The 24,246-nt window shown below is 39.0% G+C and overlaps 1 protein-coding gene across 10 annotated transcripts in view; it reads left to right on the top strand.

The window, feature by feature from the left end:
* The window catches only part of LOC103710848 (BEACH domain-containing protein B), a 121,296-nt gene that overhangs the window by 61,653 nt on the left and 35,397 nt on the right, over positions 1 to 24,246 (top strand). For 9 of the 10 annotated variants that reach the window (XM_039118979.1, XM_039118975.1, XM_039118980.1 and 6 more), the window contains 9 exons: positions 4,095 to 4,556; positions 4,645 to 4,803; positions 4,920 to 5,069; positions 12,707 to 12,862; positions 13,071 to 13,112; positions 13,203 to 13,544; positions 17,433 to 17,606; positions 23,541 to 23,701; positions 23,846 to 24,155. In XM_039118979.1, the coding sequence (XP_038974907.1) occupies positions 4,095 to 4,556; positions 4,645 to 4,803; positions 4,920 to 5,069; positions 12,707 to 12,862; positions 13,071 to 13,112; positions 13,203 to 13,544; positions 17,433 to 17,606; positions 23,541 to 23,701; positions 23,846 to 24,155 (1,956 nt within the window). The remainder of the gene's footprint in view (positions 1 to 4,094; positions 4,557 to 4,644; positions 4,804 to 4,919; positions 5,070 to 12,706; positions 12,863 to 13,070; positions 13,113 to 13,202; positions 13,545 to 17,432; positions 17,607 to 23,540; positions 23,702 to 23,845; positions 24,156 to 24,246) is intronic. The other variant, XM_039118982.1, reaches the window with a different exon arrangement.

Here is a 24,246-nt window from a genome sequence, read left to right as displayed (position 1 = left end):
GCTGAAAAGATATCGAAAAGCAGCGAGTGAAAATTGTGTTGATATAACGACACATATATGACTTCTCTTGGCATCTGACCAATCATTTTTGATGGTTCTAATACCTAAAAAATGATATGAAGTCTCTCTTTAATAGCAGTGTTGGCAGAACCATCCCGAACCAGACGGTTTCGGCAACAAAAACGGAACGCGTTGCTGGAGCCCGAGAAGGAGAAAGAAAGAGAGAACTAGCGGGGGAGGGAGGGAGAGAGTGCCGGCAGAGGCGGGCGGAGTGCCGGCGAAGGCCCGCCTCGACGGTGGAAAGCAAGACCACGACTGCTGCCACTATTTTGAACGAAACAGGTTCCAGCCACGTCCTTAAAAAAACTTGCGATTTTTAAGTGAAGTCGGCAAATCACTTGCTAACTTTTCTTAAAAATCACAAAATTTTTTAATTTCAAGCCAAAATCTCTCTCCTTATTTTGCAAATTTCAAGGTATTTTTTAGTGTCCCAAAAAAAGAGAGGAAATGAGATTAGGGAGAGGAAGTATACCTTATTTAGAGTTGGATCCTCCTTCACTCGTGCTGTATCAGCATATTTTTTGCCACGAGAAAGGGGAGTATTCGAATAGGCTAGGAAGGCCCGGGAAGTTTCTCGGGCCTTCCTAACCACTCTTTAAAACAAAAATAATAGAGGCTTCCCAACCACTCTTTAAAACAAAAGAAAGAGGTGGGGGAGGGGGGCCGGTTCGGAACCGGTCCGACTTGGTGTGAATCGGACGATTCACATCGGTTTCGCACGCAACTGGCCGGTTCGGACCTGTTTGGTACTGGTTCTGGCCGGTTGAAGCCGATCCTGAATAAAATAGGTGAACCGACCTGGTCCTCCGTCTGGTTGGCTCAGTACGGGCCGAATCGGGCAGTTCGGCTCGGATTGGCAGACCATGGTTTGGACACTGATATTGATCTAGTGGTCAAATTAAATGAGTTTACATAAGGAAGTTTAGAAGTTGCTTGAAAGAGGTTGTAATGGTGTAGGCTAGAGAGAGCCTCTAATTTGGAGAGAATCTCAATTCAAGTTGAAGGATACTAGAAAGTAGGGCGAGACTAAGTTGTTGATAGTAGTAGTGAAAAATGGTTCACAAAATTTTTAGACATAGGAGGGTTTGACCTTTTATAAGCATGAGAGATTTAGGAGCTATGCCATGATACCCTTTACTAGTGGAAACCAGCATGTCCCTAGCATCAGTATTTAGGTGAAGTGGTGAACCATCCTGAATTGCCCCAACTAGGCAACTTCCAGACTAGCACTTGCTATACCACTTGATATTGTTCAATATAGAGCTTAAAGGTTCTTTTGCACCTTTCTGTTTTGGGTTTATATTCATTTTCATCCTTGTTGTGATGGATTAAGACGACCTAATTTGGGGAAAAAATCCTTTAGTGTGCACGTCATAGAATATCGTATGGGCCAAGCTTTCTATTTTTCCACATTTCCTCTAGCATCCATCTTAAAGAGGAAACTCAAAAGTCAAATCGGGATGGGACTCCTACTAATAGTGTCCATCAGTCCTGTGGCTAAAAGAGGCCATCTGCATGCATCCTCTCTTCTTCCTCATCAAGCTTTTGTCTATCCATCTTCTTCCTCGTCAAGCCATCCCTCTCATTTGTGAGACCTTCCGTCTCCTTCCTAAGTTCCTTCTCCAAATCCTTCTCTCTTTTCCAAGATCAAAGAAACTTATAGTGTGTATCAACAAGCTGGTGTGTGTGTATTACCATATAGTGTATACTAGTGAATACCATGTTCTGAAAACTATATATTTACCTATAGGTAGGTGTTGGGATGCTGGATGACTATTTTGCTAGTGGGCATCATCTAGCTATTTAGTATGTACTAGCGAACAACATATTTTGGAAACTGTGTATCGCTTTATCTAGAGGTGTGTTTTGGGATGCTGGATTATTATTTTGCTAAATGTGTATCATCTGTCCATGTATATATACTAGTGAACAACATGTTCTGGAAACTATGTATCAATTTATCTAACATTGTGTATTGGATCGCTATTGGATTTATCAAAGGAGCTTAAAGTATGGATCTGGAAGCCAATAAGTGCATATCATCTAACCATGTATTATGTCCTGATGAATACCATGTTTTGAAAATTGTGTCTCGATTTATCTAAAGATGTGTATTAGGATGCTGAATGACTACTCTGCCAGCGTGTATCATTTGGCCATGTTGTATGTACTGGTGAATACCATGTTTTAAAAACTATGTATCGATTTATTCAGAGGTGTGTATTAGAATGCTAAATGATTATTTTGTTAGTTGTGTATTATTTGGCCATGCAGTGTCTATTGGTAAATATCATAGTTTGAAAATTATGTATCGATTTATCTGAAGTTGTGTATTGGGATGCTGAATGACTACTTTGCTAGGTATGTATCGTTGGACATGCATTGTGTACTGTTCAAGGTCGGAGGAATCGGTATCGGTCACCATATCGGTTCTTCGGCGGGACGACTTGGTACGGGCCATGGCGGGCCCATACCGAGAGAGGAACCGTGGGAGATAGGAAAAGAGAAAGAGAGAGCGAGAGAGGAAGAGAGAGGGCGGGACACCAGCGGAGGCCGGCAAGCGATTTGCCGCTCTCTTTCTCTCGTGGTGGGGTGGCAAAGCGAGAAGAAACCCTAACCGCTCAATCTCGAAGAGAAGACTCTTGAAGACGGAAGACTTCGAAGAGATACGAGAGTCAGAAAGGTGAAAGAGCAGCTGCAGCCTTGATGGAGAGTGTGGAGTCAGTTCATTTAGATTCGGAGATCAGAAAGAGTAGTAATAATAGTTCTAGTTGTCATGGATCTATAGACCTATCGGGTTCTGAGTTGTATGTTGGATCCTGTTACTCGCTGCAACAAGTAGCCTATGAGCCATACGGATACAAATATGAATATGGTGCGTCTGAGGCAGGCATTGTCTTCCGCTGGTTATTACCATACTCAATCTAGAGCATCTTACGGGTCAGATTTTGTTGCTGGCATATTTGGATGGGCTCCTCCACAGCCATATTAACTAGAGGTCTCCTTTCAGAGCTAGAGTTCCAGTGAGATCTGAAACTGGTTATAACCCAGATAGCATTCTTTATGAAATGAGCGTATAGGACTACAACGCCTCGTGGTTAGAGGGGTGGGCTGATGTGCCTGCTGATGTGCCTCCTGATTATGCTAATGATTCGAATATCTATGAGAGACATCGCCACTGGACGAGATTTTAGATATTGGTGTGCTTGTATTTTAAATATATGTAATTGATAATGTCATTTTATATTTTGTATCCTACTAATTTATTTTAGGATATTTTATATTGCTTTTTTATTATGCAACATCTTACTAATCATTTTATGTTTTGCATCACTCTAAAACATCAAGAGGCATTATTTAGGGTGTATCGGGATCATAGAAACATCAAAAAATATCAAGAAATAACAAATTATACTTAAAGCATTGAAAAATTGAAAAAAAAATAATTACCATTAATTCAAATTTAAAAAATATTTAAAAAATTAGTGTTGTTATGGTACTGAACTGGTACCGTACCAAACCGGTTGCCGACTAGTACGAGTCCCGGTACTGGTTCGACAGACTTTGATTAGGTGAATATAATTGGAAAGAATGTAAGCTTGCTTGTTGCACGATATTGCTTTTCATGGTATTATGTGGGTGTAAAGTTTCTCATGATACTGGCACAAATCGAAAGGATTGGTTTGTTGGTTAGGACGTGTGTCTGTAACCCAGATAGCATTCTTTACATGTGATTTCCACATACTTTTTTACCCTTGATTGATATATACTTTCTTCAGAGCTCTAGGTGTTGGAATTTGGAATTTAATTGACATAGTGTTGGCTAGACATTCTGATACTAGCTGGTAATATGTTATTGCTAGCTCAAGAACAGCAAATAGTTTGTTCTGAATTTACTCAGTTTCTGTAGTTCTATTTCTTTTGCGAGTGGCTTGTTCTTGAGATATGTCTGATCATGTCTCTATGAATACTTTTTTGACTAGAATCTTGATTATTGTGATTTCATTTTTCATTTTTCTCTAATTGTGGTGCAGCCGGAATGCTCTGTGTTATTGGATACGCTTGAACAGTCTGCTTGTAATCCTGAAATAGCAATTATTCTTGTAAAGAGCCTCTATCGGATTCTACAACTTGCGGTTGAGGAAAGTCTTGCTTCTTTCAAGCCACTGAATGCGATTGCTCGAGTGCTCAAGGTTGCATGCATTCAAGCTCAAGAGCTCAGAAAGTTAACTTATTTAAGTCTGCTTGCTGAAGATGAATTTAATGAAGGGAGCAAATTCAAAAGAGATTGGACACCTTCTTCGGTTGAGACAGCTGAGAATTGGATTATATGCATGAAGTCCTCATTCGAGCTTTTCACAGAGTATCTTCGCATAGCTGAGAATGGGAAAAGTTTGGTTTTGCATAATTCCAATTGCATTGATTGTTTGTTTGATTTATTTTGGGAAGAGAATCTTCGAAAGCCTGTGTTGGAGCAAATTCTTGGATTATTTAAGGTTTAAGCACTATCATTTTTGTTTTTCGCTAATTTTTCTAAATGTATATTTGATAATAGAAGTCTTTGTCCTTATAAATTATTTTCAGTTGCCTCCATCATCCGCAGAAGATCACACAGCAAAGTTGCAGCTTTGCTCCAAATTTCTGGAAACCTTTACTCGTGCAAAGGAAAGGGAAAAGTGTTTCGTGGAATTGTCAATTGATCTATTGATTAGCATGAGAGAGATTATTTTGATTGATAAAGCGGTATGTTACTTGTTATGACATTATGCATATTTTTTTGATGATATGTCTGCATTGTTCTTCTTATACCGACTGAATAAGTTTCTGTTGCATATTCCAACTATATTATTTTTCCCCAGTACTTTCAGAGTTTGTTTCGTAGTGGAGAGTGCTTTTTGCACATTGTCTCTCTATTAAATGGGACTCTTGATGAGAGAATCGGGGAGCAGTTAGTCCTTAATGTGCTTCAGACATTAACATTGTTGCTGACTGGAAATGATGATTCGAAGGTATTCTATCATTTTTCCATGGTTGTAGGAAATGTTATGATATTATATGTTATATATATATCCTTGTTTTATGAAAATGATCAAAGGTTTCATAATTTTCTGATCTTTCCCCTAATGTTTTATGGCAAGTGAATTTTGAAAAATGTGTCTTGAATGACTATTTGACATCTAAATTTATCGGCATTAAAGCATCATGATTTAAATTCATGTTAATATATCAAAGAGATTTCTTTTGACTCTAGTCATTTGAAGTGTTCATTAATCATTATATCACCTAAAAGAGAAATGTTTCCTTTGTTATGGATTAAAATGAAAACTCCTGGTGAGTTGTTTTGTGACAAGTGACCCTAGCAAGTAAGGGGTAATTTGTTGGCCTTAGTGTTCTGAGTAGAAGCTTTATACGGTGACCCTCGCTCGCAAAGGGGAAGTTGTTGGCCTTCATATTCTTATTCGAGATATGATGCAGTGGAATCCTTGGCTAACGGGCCTGTTGATTAGCGAATTCTTGACCAATGGGTATAATTGTTGGTTTCAGTGAACCCTTGTCTAGTGGGTATAATAGCTGGTTACTAACTAGATGATATTGAGGTGATTGTGATAAGTGTCTCAAAGTTTCGTGTGCGTTCTAATATTTTTTCTTATATCCAAGTATATTTCAAGTGTTAATGAGTGTATTTCAGTGTATCCTTAAAATGAGTGTATTCAATAATTTTTGAATGAAAAAGCAAGCATCTTAATCAAGGAAGGCAAAATCATCCTAAATCGTCCGATTCAAGGTGTATAGAGCCGTACCAACGGTGGACTAGAAATTACTTCAAAATATCAAGAAGCATCTTTTAGGATGTACCCGGGTGTTAGAAACATCAAGGAAACATCAAATTATACTTAAAATCATTCAAAAAGCCTAAAAAAATTAATTACTAATTATTCAAGCTTAAAAAAAAGAAAAAAATATGGCTTGCTGGTTCGGAACTGGCATGCCATAGAATACCATGTTTTAGTACGGTATTGAATCGGTTGCCGACTAGTATGGGTTTCGGTGCTTTTTTGGCAAACCTTATGCCATGGTGTAAGTTATTAGTGGAAGAAATAGTGTTGAATGATGAAAGAAATGAACTAAATTAAATGCTATATTGGACTTATGGAGGAGTGCTTTAGAAGATAAGGTCCTAAAGATTAGAAGAAGAGAATATATGCAATGCAAATTTAATGAAAATGGAAATGAAGATGCAATGCCAGTTATGACTGATGACCAAGAAATATTTGCAAGTCACCAATTTGCTACTTAAGGAAAAATAATGGGAGATAGATGAAGATGTATGCAATGTAATTAGAGCTGGTTGAATGAAGTGGAGAGGTGCATCTGGAAAATTATTTGGTAGGCACATGCCTTGGAGACTTAAGGAAAAGTTTTATAAAACTACAGAAAGGCCTGCCATGTTGTCTAGCTGGGATTGCTGGGTATTAAAGAAAAGTACATTAAAACAAGTTGAATGTAGAAGAAATGAGAATATTAAGATGGATGTGTGGTAAGACTAAAAAGGATCAAATGAAAAATGAATATATTGAAAAAGTTATGGGCATGGTACGTCGTACCGGTCCGAACTAGATGGTACAGGGCATACCGAACCGGTTCGGTACTAGTACCTAGTATGGGTGGCGTATCGACATTCGGTATGCCAACAAAATTATGTACCGTACCGTACCAATCAAGGTTCGCGGTACCGATCATACCGACGTACCGGTCGGCTTCGGTATTGGTACGGAACCGGTGCCGAACCGAGCCGAACCGATACCGTACCGATAGGGCACATTCGGCCTGGTTTCAATCCCATCGTCGTTTTTTTTTGGAGTTCTTTCACTTTTGGATATTTTTTGGATGTTTTTATGTTTAAGTTTAAGGTTAAAACTAGATGATGCAACTTATTACTTCCAAATGATTCAAATAATGAGATGAAGAACATAAAAAATTTTCAAATTAAGATACAATCAATTACATACATTTAAAGCACTCTCGAATATCTAAAATCGGGTCGAGTGGCGATGCTTCTCGTCAATATCTGGATCATCAGCATAATATGGAAGCAAATCAACCCATCCCTCTAATCAAGCGGTATTGTAGTCTTGTATGCTCAATCCTCGAGGAATGCGCGTTGGGTCATTAGAACTCTCGGATCTCTCACTGAAGCTCTGGCTCTGAGAGGTGTCTTGATAAGAGGCCCATCCGAATATACCGTCACCAAAATCCGACCCGTAAGACCCTCCGGGCTGCGCAGGGTAGTAGCCACCGGAAGATGACTCCGATGCACCATATCCATAGGCTGGCTGAGGTCGCGGATAATAGAAAGACTCGGAATTTGATACATCAATGGATCCGACTCCACATAGGAGGTCATCTGCAGCTGCATCCTTGTCTCTTGAACGACCTCGAGGAGCTCTTCTTCGATATGCAATGGTATCTGACTGGCCTATATCAGACGGCCTACCGTGGTCCGTATCTTGTGTAGCATGTGTAAACTGAGAGTCACTGGTACATCGAAAACCTCCCTCCGGCTGTGTCTCATAAGTAGTACCATACTGTCCTCCACTTCCTCCATGGCTAGTAGATCCATCACTATCAGAACCTTCATCGCTGCTGGTCCAAGTCTCCTCGACACTCTCCATTGGGGCCCTTTCCTTTCCTTTTCTTGTTTGCTGGGATTGACGCCCTCCGGATCGAGTCGACTGGGTAGTAGAGCGTCCTCGTCCTCGCATGAGAGGATCATCTCTCTGAACGGGAGCGTCGTACCAGTCATGCGGTGACTGGCTCCCCTCTAGCCACGTCATATCAGCTGTAGGAGTACGTGAAATATTGCGCTCAGCCCATTGCTGTGGATCGACCATAGCCTCGGTGGCTATGATGCTGGCTGGTCGTCGAGGCGATCCTGGCTCATCAAGCTCGGGCTCCTGCTGCTGGGCCGCAAGCCAGTCGAGCATAGGATTATCATCATCATCCGTAAAGGTCCTATAGATGGGATCTGCATACTTGAGCTCCACTTCCTCCTGAATGCATTTTAGCCTCAACCGCAAATTGTAGTGCACATAAACTAGGTCGTTGAGGCGCTTTTGTGTCAAACGGTTCCTCTGTTTGCTGTGGATGAGGCCGAAGGTAGACCAGTTGCGCTCAGCCACTCGAGCAGACCGTTTGGGAGAGTATCCGGATAGCTATCCGCTTAAGATTTTTTGCGGATCCGTCAAAATGAATCCACCATTCAGCTGCAAAAATATTGAAGATAATTACATTTTACATATATGATGGCCTCATAGTTGAAGATAATTCAGATGCAAAAATGTCTTGCAGATTTGTATTGTACCTGGATTCATAGTTGTCTTGCTCACGACAGCTGGTCGCTGTCCAAAGCTGTGGCTGCCCTCTCTAAATAATTTGGTCTGTGGAAAGAAGCTTGTTGTAGTATGTCAATAATATAAGATCCGATATATTTACATATGTTACTAAATCATAGTTACCTCTTCTATACATGATGCGGCGACTTCTGGATCAAGCTCCATCTTATAAATAACATTACGCAGAGCATGAAGAAGTTCATCATCCATACCAATTCCACTCTCGTACTGAAACCGGGGATTCAGATAGTATGCTGCACATAGATGACACCATCTTAGTATAATTATACAAATATATCAATCAGTATAATTATCAATATTATCGCTTACCTGCTAAATGCAATTCCCTACCCATTTGGGCTCCCCACCGCCGCTGAATGATGTCGATGTACTCCTGGGCATGGGCTACATCTGCCTCCATGATCTGAGCCTTTGCCTTCTCCATCATGTGATACAAAAAGCCCATCTGGGGGTATCTCTCGCTATCCACGGCCCGCAGCACTTCATATAATGGTTTGATAGCCTTGACTATCGCATTGGTCCGCTGCCAGAATGACTGCCTGCTTACCAAATCTTCCATCCTGCTTCCTTCAATGTCGGCCTGGGCATATCTACTTTCCTGCCACTCGGGACTAACAAACATCTGACGTAGGGCTCCTTTCTTCTCGATAAGGATATCAAGTGCAATGTAATTCGTAGCAAACCGTGTAACTCCTGGTCTAAGAATTTCTCCCCCTGCATACTTTCTCATTAATGAAAGAACCCAAGTATGGCTATAAATATACCTGGTGATGCGTTGAGCTATCTCCACGGTATGTTGCACCCTACGGATCTTTCCAATATCCATCAGGATGAGATCGATGCAATGTGCCGCACATGGGGTCCAGAAAATTTGTGGTCGCCGCTCCATCATGGCCTGCCCGGCCAACTTATATTGCGTCCCGTTATCAGTGACGACCTGCACGATATTCTCCTCTCCAATCTGATCAATCACCTCCTCCATAAGTCTGAGGATGTATGAGGCGTTGTGCACCTTATCCGAAGCATCAACTGACTTGTGGAAGAAGGTCTTCGTATCACAATATGTCAGAAAGTTGATGATGGCCCGCTTTTTCGGACCGGTCCAACCATCACACATCAGAGTGAGCCCATATGTGGGCCACTTGCTCTTATATGAGCCAATCCAATTCTCTAGCTCCTTATTGTTGTCAAGAAGCTCACCGTAAATATCCCTCGGGCCTGCAGGATCGACACCGGGACCGACAGACTGTATGGCAGACTTGTAGTATATATTGTCTGCAGCATTCGCTGGAATGTGGCTGAAGTGGAACCAGGATCCAATAGCTCGCCACATATCCTTCTTCTTCTCCTTCCACATTGTGTCTACCCTTTGCTGCTTCGAATCTCTCCTGGGGAAGGCATGCGGATCTACATCATGGATTGACGCACGTCGTGGAATCCCTCCGGAAGACTTTTTTCGGCCACCAAAACCACCCAGGATAGATGCAATCCGGCTACGTCCTCTGCCCTCGCCCTTCCTGACTGAGGTTGTCCTTTGAAACTCTGGATCTTGTCTGCTTCCACCAGAACCGGCGCCCGACTCGAAAAACGAGGGCCCAAATCGAGCCCGATGCCTCGCCACCTCCTCCTGCTGCCACCGATCATCCAGACTCGCCCGCATGGAAGCCTGGATCTGTGCCTCCTCCTCATCTGGACCCTCGACCTCCTGTGACTCCATCAAGTGATAGGAAGGTGCTTCTGCAGCTTGGCGTTCCACCTCCGCTTTCTGCTTGGCAGCCCTCTCCTTGGCTGCTTTGATCTCAGCGAAGTTTTTCCTCATTAGCTGACGGGTGCTCGGTGGGCACTCCGAGCATGCAGATATCTCACGAGAATTACTGGCTAAGTGCTGCTTTAATCTGGTTACTCCTCCTCCTTTGAAGCACTTGTGGCAATAATTGCACTGAAACTGGTGTCGTTCACCGAGCATCTTTCCATGCTCCTAGCCAATATTACGCTCTTGGGGTTGCCCTCTTCTTGACGGCTCCATTCCTACAACCACATTAATTTTTTTCAATGTTTATTTTTTTGTAATTAAAAATTAATATTTAAATTTTTTAATTAAATTTAAAATTATATAAATTCTGTAAAAATAAAAGTTAATGTCACCATTAACATCGTCCATATATCGACAACATATAAAAAATTCAAGACGAAATGGAATCATTGAATCATTTTCTATTTTTTGGCAATTTTTGACTTAATTTTTTTAAGCAATTTAAATGAAATATTAAAAAAAAACAATGTAGGGGAAAGAAATTTTACCTTATTTAGTTTTTGCTGGATTTTTCTTCAAGAAAAACGACGCTCTCCGACCTTTCTAATTTTTTTCATGCCTTTGTCTTTGCCTTTCTCTTCTTTTCCTCCTCCTTTCTCTCTGCCTTTCCTTCACCTAAGCGGATGGATTTAGCTTCAGCATTCGGTCGGCTTTTATAGCCAACCGTTGAGGCACTGTGGCACTTTGAAAAGTGCCACTATGAGCCACAGCGCGGCACTTTCGAAGTGCCGCACGAAGTGCCCCACCGGCACTTTCGATTGAAGTGCCGCACAAAGCGGCACTTTCGATTGAAGTGCCGCACAAAGCGGCACTTTCGATTGAAGTGCCGCACAAAGCGGCACTTTCGATTGAAGTGCCGCACAAAGCGGCACTTTGAAAGTGCCACAGTGTGGCACTTTTGAAAGTGCCTCTGGCTAGCACTTTCAAAGTGTGGTACTTTCAAAGTGCCACAGCGCTGGCACTAAAATTCAGCACCGAACCGGTGCGAACCGGCTCGGTTCGCACCGGTTCGAGCATCGAACCGAGCGGTTCCGATCCATATTGGGTCGGAACCGTTTTATACCTCGGAACCGGACCGGTACCGGTCCGGTTCGGGCTGAACCGACCGGTACAGGTCGGTTCAGCAGACCCTGGTACCAACACTATGCTAGTGTGGTAGTGATACGAGGTCCGGTACCGAGATGGCGAGCTTTGATTGTGGGAGTTGTACAAATTATGGACAAAGTGAAAGAAAATCGATTCAGATGGTGTGGACATATACATTGGAGATTTGAGGAGGATGTAGCAAAGAGAGGTACTTTGGTTTGTGTTGAAGATGTTAAGAAAAGGAGGGGATAATCTAAGGTAACATGGATGGAGGTTGTGAAGAAGGATATGGAGAAACTTAGAATAACATCAAAGATGGTCTTAAGTAGGAAAACTTGGTGAATAAGGTTCCATAAACCCGACCCTCGAAGTTGGGAAAAGGCTAGATGATTATGTTATGTTTTTTCTATTGTCTCATATGCATCTTGAAAAAAAGCAATCTCCTATGTTGTTTAAAAATAATAGATAGTTCTAAAATATATTCAAGCATTAAGCATAATAGAACTCTTGACAAATAGAAAAACATATTCTCATCCTAAAACTCTTGAAATTAATTGATCTTTTCGTTAGACATATAATAAGTTGTTTCAAACCATGAAATTTTATGCTAAGATTTTGGAACCCTAAAAAAATTAATTATTTTAGAGTTAATATTCGGAATCAGTGTGCTTTCTATCATCAAAAATCAAATAACTTGAAATCCTTGGAGGGCATGTATGGATGTCTAGATGTAGTATTCAAGTAATATTTTCATTAATGGCTGTTAGTTGGTTTGGTGTGTTATACTTGTCTTGTAATAGTCAGACTATCTAAAGTCTAAATAATTCAGATGAACCTCATTTCCTTAAGAAGTTTATTTTAGGTATCATGGGAGTATTGGGAATCTCAATTATTGAAAGGCTGCAGGTTGTGCCCCTCCCATGCTCCTGTTATCTTATGTTCAAGGATCCAGGGCCCCGGAGGTTCCCCTTTTTTCTTTATCATGGACAATTCCTATCCTTTATTACTGCAGGCATCACCACAGTTTTTACCTTGCTTTCTCTGGATCTATGGTACTTCGGCTAATGCTTTATCTCATTGCCTCCATGGTTGTCTTGGGCTTTTCTTCGCATTGCAAATAATGTGTCCTTTTTATTGTCATTATAAAGCTAACCAGATATTTTTGGCTTCTTCATCATAACCATCTTTTTTTTTCTCTTACTCAACACAATATCTTATACCTATGACAGTCATGCTGATTACAGTTTGCTAAAAATTAATTCTACTAAGAAATATCTGTAACTATATAATGTTAAAACTTACCAGCCATTTCCTTGTTGTTTACTCATTGAAGGTTGCCTTTAGAGCACTTGTTGGTGTGGGATATCAAACATTACAGAGTTTGCTCTTGGACTTCTGCAAGTGGCAATCAAGTGATGGACTTCTAACTGCCCTTCTTGACATGCTCGTGGATGGGAGGTTTGACATGAAAAAGAGAACTGTTATAAAGGTTGGTAGTTTAAGTGGACTTCTGCTTCATATATTCACATAGATAATGATTTTCTGCTCACTTCATCTTGGTGTTTATGGTGATACTGTGATACAGCTGATAATGTCATTATAATGCTGCTGGCAGAAACCTGTAAATTAAGTATAATAATATTGTGTCACTGATGTTACTAATTTTCCTGAGTTTATTTTTTTCCTTTTTTGTTCAGAATGAAGATGTGATTATACTTTTTCTAAACCTTTTGCAAAAGGTTTGTATGTTTTCTATATTTCTTTATCCTTTTTTTTTGTTTCTAATAGTGAACTCTAGTTTTTTAATATCTACATATTCTGGTTGACAGAGCAGCACCTCACTGCAGCATTATGGACTTGATGTCTTCCAAAGTTTGCTAAAAGATTCCATTGTGAATCGAACTTCATGTTTCAGAGCAGGAATCCTTAGTTTTCTTCTAGATTGGTTTTCTGTAGAAGAAAGAGAGGACATAATTGCAAAAATTGCTAAGTTAATCCAGATCATTGGTGGGCATAGTATATCAGGGAAGGATATACGCAAAATATTTGCTCTTCTTCGCAGTGAAAGGATTGGATATGCGCAAAAGTGCTCGCTGCTTTTGACAAGTGTTCATTATATGCTTAAGGAAAAAGGACCTGAGGCATTTTTCGAGTTCAGCGGCCAGGACTCTGTATGTTCTGGGAACACATATTCCTTCCTATCCCTTATTTTTTGCTTTTGTTTGCATTATGATGTTATATTAAGTTTCTTTTAACTGAGGGATTAGATGATTTTTTTTTTAAATTTTATAAATTGCTATGCTTTCCTATTAAGCTTTTTGAATCAAGCTCATAAGTGGTGCATGTAATTCTATATATTGTTCAACCTTAACGTATCTGTAATTGTCAATTATGTAGTAAATTTTCTCCTTGAATTGTATTTGGGGGCTTATAAATTTGCATGCTGCATGATGGACATTATATCTTTTCTTGTTATGTAGCACTGAAGCTTTCTATTGTCCTTCTATATTTTTGGTTGGCCTCTATTTTAGTTCTCTTCATACAGGCGTTGTACCACTAATGGTGGTATTTTGTAGGGAAATGTATAAAAGGAATATTCTCTTTATGTTAGAATGCTGTTTGTTGGTTCCTAGATGTTTGATATGTCCAAATAAAAATATAAATGTTGCTGCTGGATATACGTACAGTACTACAGTATCGAACTGCTAGTGTTGGTTGACTTAAATGAGCTAGTGCCGGTGTTTTGCTGAAAATTCAGTATCACCGCTATAGTGGTATATGGAACTACTTTATTCAGGATGCATGGTTTCATGCAGCTGCATGAATGATAATATTTTCTCTGACAGCAGTAGTTTTGTCCTGACTCATGGAATTACTGGTGTGGGTAATGCATGAGATCTTAAGCTGTTGTTGGGAGATCATTTGCACAAATTTAATGGCCTCACTAACCTATCCTATTGCGAGCTTATACCGAGATTCATGTAAATCTGGCTGCTTCTGTAGCCTTGACATTAGTAGTAAGTGTGAAATGCATATCTAGTTGGTTGCTCACCGCTTTGTCTTGGGAAATGAAATATTCAATTTTGAAGAGATATTCCTTGCAATAATACTGAAGCTTTAAACAATTTACTGAAGTCGTATTGAACTGACAACCAATTATGATGAAATACCTTATGTTTTCCTGGACTTCAAATATATAAGACTGGTATGTTAGATTTTAATAAGAACAGAGCTAGGTGTGCATATTCTACTAAACATGTTTCCTGAGAATCATCTGATTGCACGTGCATTGTAATCACTCTGGGTGTTTTCAATAAAAATATAAAAAATGAGAATTTTATCTGGATCAGGCTGTTGGTTATGAAGAAAGTATGCTTACAGGATCAGTAATCAAAAATGAAATGATGAGATGGGTTTGTGGTGCAAATAGAAAGGATATGCCTAGAAATTAAAATTTTAGGAGCTGTGTCACTAGGGGTTAAGTTAATGAACAGGCCAGCAAAGAGTTTATGCTCAAACGTTGGTTTAAATATGAATTTTTGTGAGTAAGATGTTGTGTAGCTTAGTGTTGGAGGCGAAGAAAATACGCATTGTAGGTGTTAACAAAAAGTGAAAATGAAATGGTGAGATGGATCTATGGTACAAAGTGGAAGGAATTTCCTAGAAACAGGTATAGGAGTTTAAAGAGTGGGCCGATTAATGGAAGACCAACAAAAACTCTGTCCATCTACATGGTTTAAATTACTGTTGCTTACCATTTTGAATAAATGCTGTCCATTGAAGCCATCACTAGATACAAAATTTATGTAATCAAAATTTGAATGATTGCCAGGTTTGGATGATTAAATGGAATTGTCCATTTTGAGAGTTATTACATCAACAAGTGAGGCTGCAGTTCTTCAAGTATTTGATGCCTGAAATTGTCGCAAACGAGTTCAGTGAAAAAGGCAATTTTTACACTAGCACAGGTAGGATAGACTTAGCCTAAGACAACTAGAAGCTGGACATTGACATGGCTTTAGGTAGGTTGTTAATATCTCCACAAAGGAAAGTGGAAGACTGGATCACGATTTCCTGTATGAAAAGGGGGGTTGGGGTGGATAAGCACAGTTTTTATGATCTCTTTAGCTATCGAAGACTTTTCAATGCTTCCATTGGTGATATGACTGTATGGGCTATGAAGGAAGATATGGCCTCATTAGTCACCAAGGATGCTCCACTTAGTGATTATGTAAAATCGACAAGTATAAATGATACCGCTTTATAGATTTCCACAGATAATGTAGAGGTGGGGGATGATAGATGCCCCTTGATTGCTAAAACAAGGTAGCATTGAAATCTATGAAAGTATGTAAAAAATTACATTAGTGAGTTAATGCATATTAATTAAATGCAGAGCATGAAAACTTCATTCATGTTACTGGTAATCTGTGGAAGCCTTTAAACATCATATATAATTGCATAACGAGACTTGCTGAGCTCAGAAAATAAAAATTATTTACCACTAATAGAGGTGCAAACTTCCATGTTCAGTTGACATGATCAATCAGCTATTGTAGTTACTACAAAAAAAAAAGACAGACTTGAATTAATTGCCGAGACACATAAGGCTTTCTTCCTTGCTGAAAAAGCAATTACTGCGTATTGAAATTAACATTAATTTCAATTTTAAAGCAACTGACTTCCATATCTACTTGATATGCAATTTATTGGGTGGAACTTGATTGACCCAGGCACCACAGAATTTTAACATGCCTGTACCAACTTTTGAACCAATTGATTTGATCAAAGTCTTAGATATGTGACCTAAATCTCAACAGAATTATTTCAGTTCTAGCAAAATGGTTTTAATACTAGTCAGAACTGACTTGAGGTTGCACAACATTCTGAGTCAAATCCAAAAAGTTTAAACATGTCGTGGACCTAACGTGAGTTGGATCAGATCCGATATTAGTTAAATGAATAGATGCATGATGTTTGAGTCCACACTCAAACACTTAGTTCTCTCCGAGTCATGATAAAGCTGAAAACCCAAAGCCACTATCTTTACTTGACCTACTGGCTCCTGTGTCCTTCCTCATTTCTGTTACTTGCTGAGATGTGATTCTTTTCCAGAAAGTGCTTATCAAATAGGAAATATGTGAGGAAGCTCTTCAATAGTTCAATCTTCATTTTAGAGAACTGTTGGTTGAATTACTTCCAGAAGAAGCTTTCTACAGAAGTAAAAGCTATGTATACACACTTCTGTATTTGGTTGATAACTGATATTTTTAAGGGTTTCTTCATTGATTCCAAACATAACTAATTTTTGCAAATACTGTTAGTGCCAATTTTGCCCCCCTCTGAAAATGAATCATACTTCTGAGCATAGTTGCTATTAAACTTTACGTAGTGAAAGGCAATCTTTGTTTCTTGTGGACTATCCTTGTAGCTTCGTCTAGTCAGGCTAGATCACTTGTCAAGAATTAAGTGGAAATATTCCTTGGTTTCTTTGGTTGTGATTAAAGGTTTTTGAAACCATCTTTTTATTTGGTCTTCCGATAATTGGTTTTATGATACTTACATTTCTGTAGCAGAACATAATGTTTGAAAAAACTTCATTTCTACCTTTCAGCTTTTTGACAGAGGAAAGTTAAATTATTGTGCTGTCTGCCATCTTTTACATGATCCAAATGTTGCTGCACTGATTTTCTTTCTGGCCTTCAGCTTTATTTTGTTTGTAGGGATATGTTACTACAATTTGACATATCATGATAACTCAGCTGTAAGCAAATGACACCAACATAATTTTCTTGTTCATGATAGGACTAATTCTTGTGGCACATTGAAGATGCAGTTCTTTTTCTGTTGTATTATGCCTGACATTTGCTGTTCCTGGTCTCCCATAATCCTTACATTTTTTTTAAAAAAAATTGCACATTACAATAATTCAAATGAACTGCTAGTATTTATAGTACTTTTATTAAGAATCTAAATTCTTCCTCTGTTATTTGCTGCAATTGTACATTTCCTAATGAGAGTTTCTTTAATTAGTAGTTTAAGTTTCTTTCTTCTGGCAGGGAATTGTGATCAAAACTCCAGTGCAATGGCCCTATAATAAAGGATTCTCGTTTTCATGTTGGCTAAGGATAGAGGACTTCCATGAGAGTGGCATAATGGGACTTTTTTCTTTTCTCACTGATAATGGAAGGGGATGCTTGGCGATGCTTGACAAGGGCATGCTGATTTTTGAGGTATAAATGTTTTGTCTAATTAAGCTCATATTCTATTGTTGATTATTATTGTTTATTGAAAAATGTTCCATTGAAAGCTCATCAACTTGAGGGTATAATAGTTACTCTTGATCATTATTATTATTTAATATTAATAAAGAAAAAAAAAAGCATGATGAGCTTCTTTTGATATAAAGCTAGCCAATAGCATGTGAGATGTGCGATGCAAGTGACAAGCAAGGTGGATGACTCTGTGTTAAGCTTTTCTTGGAAATTTATGTTAGATGATAAATGTATTTCTACTTTTGATTGCCATAGGTCCATTGTTTTTGTCTTAGACAGGAGAGAAGCGGAAGATCTAAGCTAGTAGGTGCATTATGCGACTTGTGGTGCTTAAAAGGGAGGGGAGAGTTGAATGTCCAGCTACACAGATGCTTACTAGATGTTTGCTTTATATAATAGTAGAGATGATCTAGGGAATCCTGAATTTTCCGATCATTTTACAAGTTATTTAGCATGGTTCACGTTTACTTTCATGAGCTTGCGTAACAATTAAAAACTCATATTACAGTAAAAATTGAGAAAGTGAATCCTTCTTACATTCTTTCGAGAGGTGTGATAGAGCTCCTTTGTGAGATTCCTTGACCTTGTCGCATCTTGGAGTGTTATATCCAAGGTTAGTTGAACTGGTATTAAGATCCATACCGGTCGGTTACCAATTTGATATGGCATCAGTTCGGTACTGTACCGACACAAGTTACGCTGTGGCGTGCTGGTTCCAAATTGTCATGCATTTTTTTTTCAATTTTTTAAGCTTTAAGAAAAGTAATAAAATTATTTTTGTTTTTTGAATGATTTTAAGTCTAATTTTATATTTCTTGAAGTTTTTTAATGTTTCTATCGTCTCGGTACACACTAAATGATACTTCTTGATGTTTTGGAGTGATTTTTTTGCGTTACCGGGGTATGGCTCTGAAACAATGCTACATTGGGGAGACAAAAATTTGGCAAATTTGTGTCATCGGGTTTGCTACATCTAGCCTTTTGCTTTAGTGTGAGGCTAAAACCAAAATGTAAAGAAAAAAGTCAGCGATTTTGCACGCTAGGAGAAGCAACATGAAATATCATAAAATCAATTAGTGAGATATAAAACACAAAATGATACAATCAATTACATTTATTTAAAGTACAACATACATACCGATATCTAGAATCTCGTCGAGTGGCAATGTCTCTCGTAGATATCCGAATCATTAGCATAATCAGGAGGCACATCAGCCCATCCCTATAATTAAGCGTCGTTGTAGTTCGATATTTTCATCCTATAAGAAATCAGTTTCAGATCAATCACTGTAGCTCTAGCTCTGAGAGGTGTTCTCTGGCTGTAATACAGCTGTGGAGGTGTCTATCCGAATATACTAACAGCAACATCTGATCCATAAGATACTCTGAGCTGCATAGGGTAGTAGTCACCCATCACGCCCTGAGTCCGGAGCGCAGCAGACGCCGCACCCCTATATGGCAAACCGTACAAGCATGCAAGGCTGCAAATCATATTAAAGTAATGACAAATTTTTGAATTTTTTTTCAATAATTTATTCAAAGCAATCTTTCAAAGTTTCAAAATACCATATGTCAACATAAATCAAATACTCTAACTAATCTATCAAAAATGCCAATAATTGAATAAAATCTCAAGAATCTAGCGACTCCCTAATTCCATGTGATCATGCCTCTGGATTTGAAAAATAGAAAAAAATAAGATAATGAGCTACACTAGCCCAGTAATCAACATAATATCCTAGAGTGGGGTCAAAACATGCCAAATATTTAATTTAAACACAGAATAATGATTAAAAAATAAATCATAAATAACATATTTTCTTTTGAAATTTACTATACATTTTCATAAAAACCATGATACTAGAATCCCAACATAAATACGCTATGGCCATGTAACCCAATGGTATGGGTCGCACAAAGTGCCCAAAACCACTATTATTAACCACCGGTGGCAGAGGTGTCCAAAAATCACTATTCTAATTACCGGTGGCAACGATGTCCAAAAACGACTATTCTAATCACCAGTGGCAATGGTGTCGAAACTTGTTTCTTACAAATACAAGTCGACAAGGCCAACGAATAATCTCCATTGGCGGCGCCAGAACAGATCATAGCCATGTTGAGAATACATACATATAAAAACAGATTTCATAAGTTGTCTAGTCATATTTTACATATTTCATAGCATATAGCAAAATTTTCAAATGATTTATAACATGTTTGACCCATTTTACTAAGTACAAAACATATTTCAAAATTTAATCAACTGATAATTATTTTACCAATAATTTGAAACAAATACACTTTGAAGCATCAAGTTATGTACCTCTTAAAATTGTCATCATTTGGAGGGTGTCCTCAACTTACCAATGCTGAAATTCTTTCTTCCATATAGGCAGAAGCACTACCAAGGGCCTGGCCAATGGATACTTGGCCAAATAGCTCTGGACAAAACTAATGAGCATAAAAGTTTTACCAGATCCGGGGCGTGAGCCAGAATGCAACCCCCCAGTCTATCATTTACTAAATTTCTAACCAGAAATTAAAGCCTTCTAACCGATGTGGCTTCATTTGCTTCAAATGCCTTGGATGGATAGAAATGTCAGCTGCTATAAAATCTTCCAAAAATTTAGGTTCGGAATATTGTAATGTTTCATCTACATCCTTGGTGTTTCTTAATCTGGACATGAGGGTCCTTGCTGCCTGAGGGGCCTTTGCCCATTGGTATTCAAATATCGTGTCTACACTTCTTTAAATAACTCCACAGATACGACAAAGAATGCCTAGATCATCCTGAAGTACGGGGAAGTGCTTGCATTCTTCTTCTTCTTCTTCTTGTACAGCAGCTGGCTCAACATATTTAGGACTCTTTGAGTACTCCATATCTAATTACATTTCTTTCCAAGGATCATCTAGGTGATGCTCATCATTTTCTAAGTTTTCTGCCTCATCTTGTTGGCAGATTCCCATGATCGATGAATGCTCCTGGACAGCCGCAGATGAAACAAGCATGGAATTTACATCAGTTTTTCTTTTGTTTTTCCCTCCATAGTCATTTCCACCTGTCTTTTCCACCTGCATAATCTTGGTTCACAAGATCCTGAAATCACTGCTTCTCAGGAAATTTCTGTAGGACAACTTTTTGATATTGAACAGATGGTTGCCAGTTTGCTCTAAATGCAACACTATCATCTCACTTATCACTTCCATAGTCATAGGGACTGATCTGGTTTGAATGACTTTCTTGTGTTATCATGGCTTGTCTTTGGAGGCTCTCAATTCGAGTTCTTATGATCAGTGTTTATAAATCAGAAGATTTCCTTCCAGAATTGGAAGCATGTTGACTTCCTGTTTGATGGATTGCATCTTCATCATCTGAAACAAGAATTATGGCAGATGTGCTGTCTTCCCTTCTTGGTATTTTGAGCAAGAATCTGAAGGGCCATTTGCAATATCTGGAATTTTCCTCTGCATCATTAAATCAGAATCACCACAATACAAAATATTCTGAACGCTGGACTTGTGTGTTTTTTTCTTCTTTTTTTCTGCTGACATTCTCGTCGATCTGAGTTCTGATTCCCTCTGGTTGATAGGTCTGACCAAGTATTTATCCCACGATGAGAGCTAGATAATAGACTTGGATAGGAATTTGCAAGTGATGGCCATAATGTGGACAAGAATTTGATGACCTACATCCTCTGAGCATGGAGAATTTCATACTCTTTGGTTACACTTCCATATATTCCTTCATCCAAGCTCTCCAAATAATTTGACAAAGCAAATGGATTTGAATAATCTCTAACTTTGGAGGAAAACTTTTCTTTGGCTTTCTCAAAACCAGAACATAAAACTCACCTCAGATTTGTAACGATAGTTATTATCCTCATCGTCTAACTTTGATCTTTTATGTCTCTAAAGATACATATCCAGGTTCAAGATTTCTGACGAGCTGTGCTCCTTGGGGGTTTCCATCAAGAATCATTCTGGGAGGAAGAAACGAGTCACCAATTTCTCCTACGAGATCAAAGGATTCTTTCTCCCTTCCTCTCCTCTTCCCCCGGCGCTCATGGAACGAAAAAAAGAGGAGTTGCAGTCAAAGAGAGAGATGAGAGTGGCACGACGGAGTTTGGTTGCAGCTGTTTTAACTCCCCGCGTAGTCAGGGAGTTTAACCGCCCGCAGCCTCATCGCTCCGAGGAAGACGGAGCAAAGGTTACTCTGTTCTGGTTCTTCTTTGGGGTTATGGGCTGAAATCGGCTGGGCCTACCGGCTTCAGCCCATTTAGGCCTATTCTCACATCACCGAAAGATGATGCCTCAAATGTACCATATCCATATCCATATTTGTATGGATCATAGACTGCTTGTGGCTACGGATAATAGGATCTATCGTACAACTCGGAATCCGATATGTCTACAGATTCTACACTATGTGCAAGGTCATTTTCAGCTGCATCGTGTTTTTAATAATCTCGAGGAGCCCGTCTTCAATATGAAATTGTATCCTTGCAGACTCTACCAGCTTGTACACTGTAGTCGTTATCTTGCATCCGTAACTTGGGACTCACTTGCGAATCGAAGATTACTCTATGTCTGTCTTATAAACGATGGTATCATATCCTCCATTCTCTCCCTAGCCACTAGATCCATAATCGCCAGAACTATCATCACTGCCCTCTCTGATCTCTGAATCTGTGTGAACTGACTCCACTCTCTCCATCGGGCTACAACTGCCTTTTCTTTTTCTTTCAGGCTATGCTGAGCAGCTGCCTGCTTTTCTTTCGTGCCTCTCTCTGTCTGGCTATGCTGGGAGATAGATGATCTTCTCAAGGAGTTCCTTTTTTTTTCTCTAGAAAAAATCTTATCGAAGAGCTTGAATACAAGGTTTCTCCTAGAGGAGATCATTGCCGCCATTGTCATCGATCAACAAACTTATGGTCAACGATCAGTTTTGTTACCTAGCCTGTCTTTATCGCATGTTTTTCGAAGGAAAAATGAGGAGTTTTCTATCTTAAAAGAAGTTTTAGGAAGCGAATTTATAGAGGAGCACTTGATGATGGTATATGATGAGAGGTCATGTTGCCATCATGCTGTTCCGTTCTTGAACATCGTGTTAAGATCCAAGGAGAATGACATCTAGCTTTTGGAATCAAGGTCTTGCAAAGACGAACCAGCTTACGCAATCCTCGCCAAGATGGAGACCACAACCTTTGGCAATTTGCTCCACTGCCTTGCCATAGTCTTGGAGGACGTTGGATGACTTCATACTCTTAGTTTCTCGAGTAGTCTCTTGCTCAGATTTGTTGTCCTCCAAGATCTTTATATGGTGAGGTATACCTCTAAGCTTTGCATTGGAACTTTATTGCTTATTAGATGAATTGTAAGTAGTGATCCTTTCAACTATATCATGGTCTGGGTGGAGTCTGTCATCAAATTTAGGAGAGAGTTCAAGGTCAGTGTGACTCCTTTAGAAGATTTCACCTACTAGTATTTGGACTAGATTCAAAATAGTAATTTAGAATTTAATTGACATAATGGGATGAAAAATCTTGGCATCATATTCCTTGAGAAGCTTTTATAACCTTTACATTTTCATATAGTTGTTAATTTAACTACAGATAGAATATAGAGGGCTTATTTAGTACAAGAAGCACTTACTTTGGATTAGTAGGGTGAAACATTTTTCTGGGCCATTTTTAATGCATTTGTTTGCTATGGATGATTATGAAGTAATTTGATTTGAGATCTCTCTCTCTCTCTCTGTGTACCAACTTGATATATCTGCTTTTTATATTTTTATTTTTAAAGTTGTAGCTTGATTCTAGCTGCGTAATTTCGATGACTGCAGGAAATTAATCTCCTGCTTGCCTTCTGATGGATTCATATTTCTTGCAGTCCGTTAACCAGAAAAGGCAGTCCATTCTACTACCTGTAAATCTTTTTCCCAAGAAGTGGCATTTCCTTTGTATCACTCATAGCATAGGGAGAGCATTCTCTGGGGGGAGCTTACTCAGGTGTTACGTTGATGGTGATCTCATATCCTCTGAAAAATGCAGGTCTGCAGAATCCCATGAATATCACTCATTATTTCTATTTCTTCCCACCTATCACTTTGTGATATATATTTAGTCCTTTTTACTTTGTCCGCTATACTCAAAAAAAAAGAGAAAAACTTTGCGTTTGGTATCATTATGTTTCAGGTATGCAAAAGTTAGTGAGGTTATGACTCGCTGTACCATAGGAATGGAACTTAGACCAGCTGATGAAGAGCTCCACTCGTTCAAATTTGGAAAAATATTTCCATTTTTTGGTCAAATTGGTCCAGTCTATGTGTTTGGTGATGCCCTTTCATCTGAGCAAGTAAGGGGTGTATATTGCCTTGGTCCAAGTTACATGTATTCATTCCTTGGTGATGAAGTCCTCCTTGCTTCTGACAATTCACTGTGTAATGGAGTTCTAGATGCAAAAGATGGCCTTTCAGCAAAGATCATTTTTGGCTTGAATGCGCAGGTTTCAGTTCTTTTATTAGTAAATTTTTCTTCATAACATGGTCTCTCATGACGTTTTTGACAAGTCAAGGCCGAATAAACTAAGCCCCCAT

This window comes from Phoenix dactylifera, unplaced genomic scaffold, assembly GCF_009389715.1.
Source record: "Phoenix dactylifera cultivar Barhee BC4 unplaced genomic scaffold, palm_55x_up_171113_PBpolish2nd_filt_p 000456F, whole genome shotgun sequence".
In the NCBI taxonomy this organism is placed as follows: Eukaryota; Viridiplantae; Streptophyta; class Magnoliopsida; order Arecales; family Arecaceae; genus Phoenix; species Phoenix dactylifera.
The sequence above is the reverse complement of the archived record's forward strand: the minus strand, read 5'-3'. Positions and strand labels throughout refer to the sequence as shown.